Source organism: Gavialis gangeticus, unplaced genomic scaffold, assembly GCF_001723915.1.
Source record: "Gavialis gangeticus isolate Ggan-Ray unplaced genomic scaffold, GavGan_comp1, whole genome shotgun sequence".
Lineage (NCBI taxonomy): Eukaryota > Metazoa > Chordata > Crocodylia > Gavialidae > Gavialis > Gavialis gangeticus.
Genome location: NW_017728994.1, coordinates 28,501,600 through 28,510,811, shown reverse-complemented (window position 1 = coordinate 28,510,811; position 9,212 = coordinate 28,501,600). Strand labels below are relative to the sequence as shown.

Here is a 9,212-nt window from a genome sequence, read left to right as displayed (position 1 = left end):
GGTGGGGCTTTTGGGGGCTTTTTTCTAATAGCTGATTCAATCAGCTATTAGATAAGTGTCAAAAAGCCGCGCTAAAGCGCCTGGTCTATACAGATGCTGGGCGAGCTGGATCCAGCTACCGTGCTGCTTCTGGGTATGTGCTGCTGGGCTTAGTGTGGGGATGTGTGGAGTTTAAAGTGCCTTTTTTTTTTTAACATCTGCAAGCAGCCATAAAGTGCTGCAGCATGTTAAGTTCTTTGAAATCACTGGCCACGGGCATCTCAAATTAGGCTGTCAAAAACAGAGCGTACTCTTGACCTTCATAGGTATCTTGGTTCCCCATCTGTTAAATGAGACTGTCCTCTCACTGCATAGAGATCTTGTGAAATTAAATCAATCAGTGTCTAATGTACTCAGGTGCTATAGTGATGGAACCATAGAAAAGGCTGTGAGGAGATGAATTACTCTGCATTCTGCTGGGTTTAAAGCATAACCAGTAAATAGGATATGGGCCACACGCTGAATGATGAGTGTAAAGCAGCATTGAATCGCTGTTCATGCAGCAGTCACAGTCTCTTTAGCAAGAAGTGTGGCAGGAGTCCTGTACAGAAGTTAGAGTAGCATAATGCTTGTGCAAAAAGGGGTGAAATTAAGGTTGCGTAGGGTATTCATTCTGGTATTTCTTAGCTTTTGGGTGCTTGACATTTAATGTACTTTTCAATATGTAACAATGGAGATACTTGAGTTAAATATTAAATCTTAACCAGGTAAATTTAGTGTGATATCTCGGACTACTGTAAGTTTCCACTCCTTTAGCTTTTGCCTAGGGGCCTGCAAACATTGCTTGTTCTGTATGTTAACTCTTCATATCTGTAACCCTTTATTACTATGCTAATTCAGTATCCTCCACTTAACCTTAGTCATGGGGAAGTGTCCTATGATCTCTGGCATACAATATTAGTAGCTGACAGGAATGATCAAGCTGCCTCTTTGTTGACAGTTAATTTTTATTTTATTTTTCCCTGGTGCATTAAGCAGTCGGACACCAAAGCCTGCCAGTGGCTGTTTAATATTTGATGTGCTCATAAAAAATTTAATTATCACCTCTGAATGAAGTTTTATCTATATATAGTTGTCAGAAAATATGAAACGCAGCACTAGAACATAAATTTACCTCTCTCTTGATAATGTTTCTTTTCAAACAAGAAAAATTAAATGTTGCATGTTCAGTCAAGGGCAACAGAATACTGAATTCTCCCCTCCCTCCTTCAAAAAGGGAGATTTTAAAGAATGCAGGCAGCTGGAGTGGAAGACCTGTCATGCCAGCTGAAATCAGGAAACAAAATTAAGGGCTGATATTTAAATAATGGGTGTTTTTAGACAAAGAAAATACAGTAATCAAGATAGTGCAATCTTGAAGGTGCTAAAAAGATAATCAAATATTTATTTTTTTCGTTTAAATATTTAGTAATATCCATCAGGGTGGGAGGGGGTTGTTTTGTTTGACTGGTCAAAAGCAGGTTTTGCAAATTCAGTAGAATAAAATGTATAAATTCCTTCCTGTCCCAGTGGTGTGGTTAAAACCATCCTTTGAATATCTGTGGCTGACTACTGAAAAATTTGGAGTGAATTTTTAGGGCCCAATTCTAGTGTTGGAGATTTCTGTAGCTGATCCCTCTGTGTTTATGCAAAATAACTTGGCTTTCAGGTGATATTTAAGCCAAGCAACTGCTTTTGTTTGAGTATGCATCAGTGATGCTTTTTCTGTAGGTGCGCAAGATCAAATTTTTGAACAGTAGTGTCGAAAGTAATCTAAGTGCCGTGGAGTTGCAGCGTTCCCTCAAATTTCTCTTGCCTTGTGAAGGAGCTAGATCACGGTCAGAAATATTTTTGGGAAGTGCCAAAAACTTGACTTGTAGATGTTGGCGTGCCCCCGGAGCGGATGGCTGGGGAGCCACAACGAGCCCAATCCTTATTGTGTTAGCACAGCCTTGGCTCCTTCCCTGCTGTCCACCGAGAGGCATGTAAGCACCCGCTACCAGCAGTGAGATGGGCTGGGGCTCTGCAAACCTTAATGCAGTGGCTTGCAGCCTCCCTGCTGCAAGCAGCCTGGGCTCTGTGGCAGGCAGCAGAGGCCTGCCCAGAATCTGGGCTGACTGTGGTGGATGCCCAGGAGGCTGTAAACTGCTGTGCCAAGGTCTGCAAAGTCCCAGTGTGGCTCATTGCTGGCGGTGGGTGTGCATGCATGCTTCGCAGGGAAGCCGCGAGGGGCCCAATCCTTGTTGTGGTAGCGCAGCCCTGGCCCCTTCCCTGTTGTCAGCCCCGTGGCGTGTACGCGCAAGCAAAATGTGTTCGCATGCCACACTCTGACATGCGTGTCAGAGGTTGCTGACTCCTGAGCTGAATAAAGGCCAGTGTGTCACTGCTCCTGAAAACCTAAACCTCCAACTTTCAAGAAATCCATGTCCCCTGACTGACTGTCTTGATACTGGAAATAAAAGCACCACTCGCTACACCAGAACTGCTGTTCATAACAACTTGAGGGCCAGTGAAATTGCACCAGGTGTTCCGTGCTGTGACCTGTCATTGACAGCTCCATCATCACATCTGGTATTGGCATCCAGACAAAAGGGCAAGATCAAAAGGTACAGCTTGAAGGAACCGAGAGACAGATCCAGATAGCAAGAAATGCTGTCCCTGAAGGAGATGAGGTAATGATCTTCCAGAGAGAGTTTTAATCTTATTATTTTGCCAGTAGACCTCTGCAAACCCGCTCTGGATTCAGCACTCAGCATTGACCACTCTACCAATTACAGGCCTAAGAGACACTCTCAGAATGCCACCTAAAACTGGTCTAGAAATGCCTTTGGCATGGTGCTGATGTATGTTGCCAGAAGCAGAGCCAACATATTACCACACAGTACTGGCACATGCCTCTCCTAGTTCAGGAGAGGGCCTGAGGTAGCGCTTGATCTCCATCTCACAAGGTGCTGAAACAGCATGCTTCATCTGCTGCCTCTGTTGCACATACCACCACGTTAACCAGGCATTGAATCTGACAGAAATGGCAAGTGTTGGTTACAGGAAAGCTGATCAGAGCTAGCAGCTACTTGTCGGGAAGTGATTTGCCCTATTCAGTCAGGCTCAATCCACTGTTGGATCTAACACATGGGTGTTGGACATGATTTGGTTCCGGGTTCAAAAGTATGTTGTCCAGGGTAAGTTCCAATTACTTAAAACAAAAACAAGCCCCCCCCCCAGCCCACCTTAGAACTACTACAACTGTAGGCACATGTCCCTTCATGGTTAAGCCACTTAATAGACTTCACCTACAGACGCATGTCTCCTGTAACTTTTTGATCCATCTATTACCTCTTCCTGCAGTGGGGCAGAGGCTTGATGTACACCTTACCCAAGGTGATCTTCAAGATTAAGAGAGATGATCGCAAACATCCTGGTAGTGCCATACTATCCAAGACGGTTCTTGCTAACAAGCTTAATACAAATGCTTGTTTAGTGATGCCATCCAACACCTAGATTCGGTGGATTTGATCTCTTAAAACCACAGCCAGAACCTCTATTCAGATCTGAAGGCACTGCCCTGGACTGGCTGTTTCACTCAGCTTTGTTCAAGTTCACCTTGAATCAAGTTCAGTTTGTCACCTGCCTCTGTGGTTGTGCCTAGTTTTCTCTCTCCAAGTGATACTGAAGCTTTTTTTAAAGGGCCACTTCATGCCTACTTAACTGAGAACCCACTGTAGCTTGGGACCTCAGTTTAGGTCTTCCGAAACTCAAAGGAGCCTGCGTGAGGCTCCCTCAGAATGTTTTCATATCATCACACCCTGAAGCTGTTATCCTGTTTGTTCTGATCCAGAATAGTGAGTGATGTCAAGGTATCCATGGCTCAACTCTCAAACTTCCCATACAACACTTCAGAGAAGAGAGATGATGCAAAGGCCTTGCCTGAAATGGTCTCAGAAATTTTCCTGACCCAGTTCTTAAACTTAGCTGTGTTTGGTTTTTTTTTTTTTCTCTGAAGTTACAAGAAAAGAAAAGGCACATGCTAGAGATATCCAGATTTATTTTTTTATGATGTTGACAGACTAAAGCAGTGATTCTCAACACGGGTGTTATGAGATCCTTTTAAGGGTGTCACTCAGTATTAGTAACTCATACACACTTCACAAAGTAAACCCAGAGATTTTGAATAGAAATCTACAGCGTCAAAAACATTCTGACCTGTTGTGATCTCTTTGAGTTCTTTGCAATAAAAGAATTGCTCTGTTATTTTTCTGCAGTCGAAAGTGAGTGAAAGTTAAGAGTTAGCATTTCTTGAGAGGTGCCTTGAGACTAAGCAGGTTGAGAACCACTGGACAAACTGGGGCATGCCTGCCTGTTTTCCAGCTATCGCCTTGCTCAGAGGTGAAGCAGTCGCATGTTAAAGGTTTAGAAAAGAGATAATCTAGTGCACCTCTGTTCTTAGCAGCCAATTACTGTTCAATTCATGCAGCTGGAACTCCTCATGTCTACTTTCCTGAGCTGCTGTTTTCTATCTGCCTAAAGTTTGGATCCACAATGAACCATACTCAGAAAGGAATGGATAGTTATTCTAGGATAACTCAGATTGTTAGATGTTGTTTGTGTGGATATCGCAACCTGCCCTCGTATCAGCTTTTGGGAGTCCTTGGCTACCGTGGGCTGGGGCTTGTGTGGAAACTGAAGGAGGGCTGGCTGCTTTGACAGAGAGACCAAGAGCATCGAGCTCACTCATGAAGTGCCTGCAGATGTACAGTAGGATCCACACTGAGAACATCTCTAAGGATTGTAGTTACTGTATGGTCAGCAGCTGTTCTATTTTTAATCATTGGTATCTGGGAGTGGTATGGAGCCATTAAATATTTAAGTAGTTTGATATATCAAAGTTACATGGTTGGAAAACATTCTGCTGAATCCTTGAAATCCTTCTTTTTGAACTGCAAAAATCCATTGCCTTTCATGAACAGAAAAAAATAACACTGTCTCAGAACTGGAGACTGTTTGCTCCAGAGTCTTTGGAGGTACTTTCTGTTGTATCTGCTAACTCCAGCCAAAATACTTGTTGCTGCATGCACAATTGAACATCTGATTTGCATGTGTATTTATTGCAGTTGCACCTGTAGATTGAGTAACCGTGTATGCAAATAGTTAGGTGTCTGACAGCTTTTTTGCATAATTACCCAGGTTGCTGGCCCATGGTATCAGGCCCCAAATGTTAGTATGACTAACATGATATGGTTTCAGTGTATTTTTTGGAAGACGTTTACAGATTAAGAACTTTGAGGCCTGACATTTGTATTTGTAACAGGCATTGACAGTTAACATATGGACAGTAATGATCAGAATTGATGTATTTTGATGATAAGCTCTGCAGTGAAATGCAATAAAGGATCCCGTTTGTTTCAGCCCTTCATAATGTGCAAATTATATTTTTATTCACAATCCTTAAAGTGAAGCTATCTCAAAAGTGCTGTAAATCTCTTGCAACATAATGGAAGGTGGTTAAAATATTTTAATGCATTTTAGTGTCTTCTAGCAACTTAGGTTAAATTTGTCTTGGAACAAATACACATGTTGCCTTAGTCAACAGTCCAGAAAGTGGCTAGATGTTGGCTAATGTCATGTCACCAGGAATATGCTAAAATCTGTTAGCTATTTGAGATGTCTCGCTTTTCCTCTATCCATGATCTCATACCTGTTTGTTGAATTCACAGGTGGCCGTATGCTGTATCTGTTTCTTTGTCATTCTTCCATTGAACCTTGTTGGCACAATTCTTGGTCGAAATCTGTCAGGCCAGCCCAACTTTCCTTGTCGTGTTAATGCTGTGCCTCGTCCAATACCGGAGAAGAAATGGTAAAGAGAATCGCTTGTAAATCATGCGTAATCACTTGAACTTAAATGTCCTCAGAATTGTTGTTGCATTGTGATCACCGAGTATTCTAGAAAAGCATTTTAAATTTGCTTAAATCAAGAGTTGGTCACAGAGGAAAACTTCTATCAAACCTTATTTGCAGTATTTCTCTTTAAAGAGATGCTGAGTAGGTTGGTTGGCTACTGGTCTTTTCTCCATCCCCTCTTCCCCCCAGTTTTTGGGTCACTAGTTTGTATTCTGTTTAATTAGGCAGTGACTGATATGGAAACATTTGACTATTCAGTTTCCTATTTTAAAATGAGTGGTTCTAATCCTGTTTTTGACAGACAGATCTCTAGAAATTAAGCGTCCTCATCCTCGGTTAGCATCTTTTGCTGGATTTAGGATTGATTGAGCCTCGGAGACAGAGCTCTTATTGCTCAGAGTGAGTTTCTTCAGGTTATGGCTGAGGTGTGCTTGCAGGGTGTTGTGGAGAGGGGTTGGGGATACATCAGGCATTTCATCTGTCTGTTCTCTACATGAGATGTGAATAAAGGGAGCTCTTGAGTTTCTAAGCCATAAGTCTGGCACTTCCCTTAAGTCTTGTTTGTTTCTTAACTGAATGTAAAGGGATGATCAGTATCAAAAATTGTTTTTGCAGCTTGTAGCACAGGGATGGGCAAAATGTGGCCCATGGGCTGGATCTAACCTGCCAATTGGCTGGATCTGGCCTGCGGCTGCCCCTGCAATACTCCACATGGGGCTGAGCCCCACCCACTCCCACCCTTGCAGCCCACACGGGCACTCCCCCCACCTCCAGCTGTGGCTCTTGCTCCTGTGACGGTGCGGCGCAGCATAGCAGGAGCAGCAGCAACAACTACAGCTGGAGGTGAGGGAAGCGGAATAGCCTGGCCAGTGTGCAGCCTTCCCTGGCACAATGTGGTTCAGCTGCAAGGCCAGGGACTGCACGGTGTGGCGCGACACCAGCCCAACCCGGCCTGTCCCTTCCATGCTACTGCATGGGTTCTGGCCTTGCAGTGAGGAACCACAATGCTACTGGGACAGGCCAGGCCAGGCTGGCTCTGTGCTGCATTGCACAGTTCTCTTCTGCAAGGCCAAGACCTATGTGGCACAGAATGGAGGAAATGAGCCAGAACAGGCTGGCTGCATGCTACACTGCATGGGTCCTTGCCTTGCAACCAGAAACTGCGTGCCACAGCTGAGCCGGGCTGGTTCTGTGCCACTCTGTGTGGTCCCCAGCCTCGCAGCTGAAACTGCGCTGTGCCAGGCTGGGCCAAGCTGGCCCTGTGCCATGCCATATGGGTCCTGGCCTTGCAGGGTCCTGGAACTGCATGCTGCAGCCAAGATGGGATGGACAGGGCTGGCTGCCCACCATACCGCCAGCACACACTCCCCGCCCACCATAACACCACACACACTCCCACCATCCCCACACGCACTGATGCTCACCCACACTGTCCCACATACCCCACACCTGTACCCCTCAACGCTCACTCCCACCCACTCCCCAACCACACAGTCCTCACATACACCTCTTTAACCCTCCCACACACAATATACAAGAGTAAGAGTATAATTTGAGCTATTATGCAATTGCCTCTGGATACACTATGCAAACACACACAAATCGCAACAAAAATATTTTTAAAAATAAAATTAAAATAAGTTATAGTAGATGTTTGATATTTAGTATATGATTTGTTTTTTCCCCAGTTTCAAGATGGCAACCACCCCCTCCCAAAAGGAGTACTTCCAGGGCAAGGGGTGGGACTTCTGGTGGCAAAGGTCAGGGGTTAGGGGCAGGACTTCGGGTCACAAGATGGCAACCAGGAGGCAGGACAACTGTCAGGGGGTGGGGCTACACATGCAGTCCCTGACAGCTCACCATAGATTTCATAGACATTAAGGCTGGAAGGGGCCTCGGAAGATCATCGAGTCCAGCCCCCCGCCCGAAGGGCAGGAAGTCAGCTGGGGTCATAGGATCCCAGCATGATAAGCATCCAATTTGTTCTTGAAGGTGTTCAATGTAGGTGTTTGAACCACCTCCGATGGCAGGCTGGTCCAGTGTCATTATGCTGCCCTCCAGCCAAAACAATTGCCCACCCCTGTTGTAGCATGTGTTTCATGAATGTAATCTCCTTGTCCTATTAGCATGGCTCTGAAGGGGAAGTAAACCATGAAAATAAAGCATCTTTAGCAAATGATTTTCATATGTTTCCTTCCCTTTCACAATTGGAAAAGTAAAGGGGACAATGGGATCTGTACATCCCTGGCGTCCAAGAAATGTTGTGCCTTGAATCTCCTTTGTTAGTGCTGGGGTTGCCCAGCTGAAGAACGGAAATTTGATTAATGTACAGGCCCATATCTCGGGGAGCTGTTGGACTTTTCGGTTAGGATGACAGATAGAAAGAAATGAGATGCTTTGTAATGAAGGTGAAATTGTGGAACTGTCAACTTAGACAAGTCTCCCTATAAATAATAAAGGAAGCAGCAAATTGAATCACTGCATTGCGTCTAGTTAGGCTCAGCCTCACTGTAGGAACTTTGAAGAGATGACCTCTGGGAAGTGACAGTAACGTGTGCAAGTAGCTAAGTATTTTAGTCTAGAATCATGGCATGGATGTCAGTATATGATTTGTTCAGTAGTTTTGAACCAATAATCATTTTTCTGTAAAATATTTTTCTCATAGTTTGTTATTCATGGTTACAGTCTCTTGTAAAAATTTTTAAAGTTTGGGTTTCAATGGTTTTAATTATGAGTGCAATAAACACCTATATATAATGTGTTTTTGTTAAATATTGGATTTAGGCAGAAGTGCATGCACATGTGAAACTTGAAATAGCTCTACCAGTTATGAACATGGAGCACACTTAGGAATAATAGGAATACTACTTATTTGCAGACACTGAAGATAGTGGGTAAAAGAAGGTATTATTTTCCACTTTCTAGTTGGAGGAAATAGAAACAAAGTGAACTTGCCAAAGACCACAGACTTGCGTTTGGTAAAAATGGATATAAAATCAGATTGTTTGATTTCTATAACCACAATAATGTCTTGTAATAAAATAGTGTCCCTCCAGTACTTGGGTAGGTAGCAATTTTCATTTCAGAATTCATTTAACATTTCTTACATCATAGAGCTTTAGTGAAGTTTTGTGGCCAAGACTTTAAAAAGAGCAGGTTGTAGTTACACTTTTAAATAGTAGGGGTGCACCGATAAAGAGTTTCTTAGCCAACACCGAGGGCTGATTATTTACCAGCCATATTGATCAATACCAATCTGATAGCTGATTTATAGGAATGCAGCCCAGCAGTTTGGTGAA

At 43.7% G+C, this 9,212-nt stretch overlaps 1 protein-coding gene across 1 annotated transcript in view; it reads left to right on the top strand.

Moving 5' to 3' along the window:
* TM9SF3 (transmembrane 9 superfamily member 3) overlaps positions 1 to 9,212 on the top strand; it is a 160,324-nt gene that overhangs the window by 108,100 nt on the left and 43,012 nt on the right. Inside the window, exon 10 of the mRNA XM_019502487.1 lies at positions 5,730 to 5,869. Coding sequence (XP_019358032.1) covers positions 5,730 to 5,869 — 140 coding nt within the window. The remainder of the gene's footprint in view (positions 1 to 5,729; positions 5,870 to 9,212) is intronic.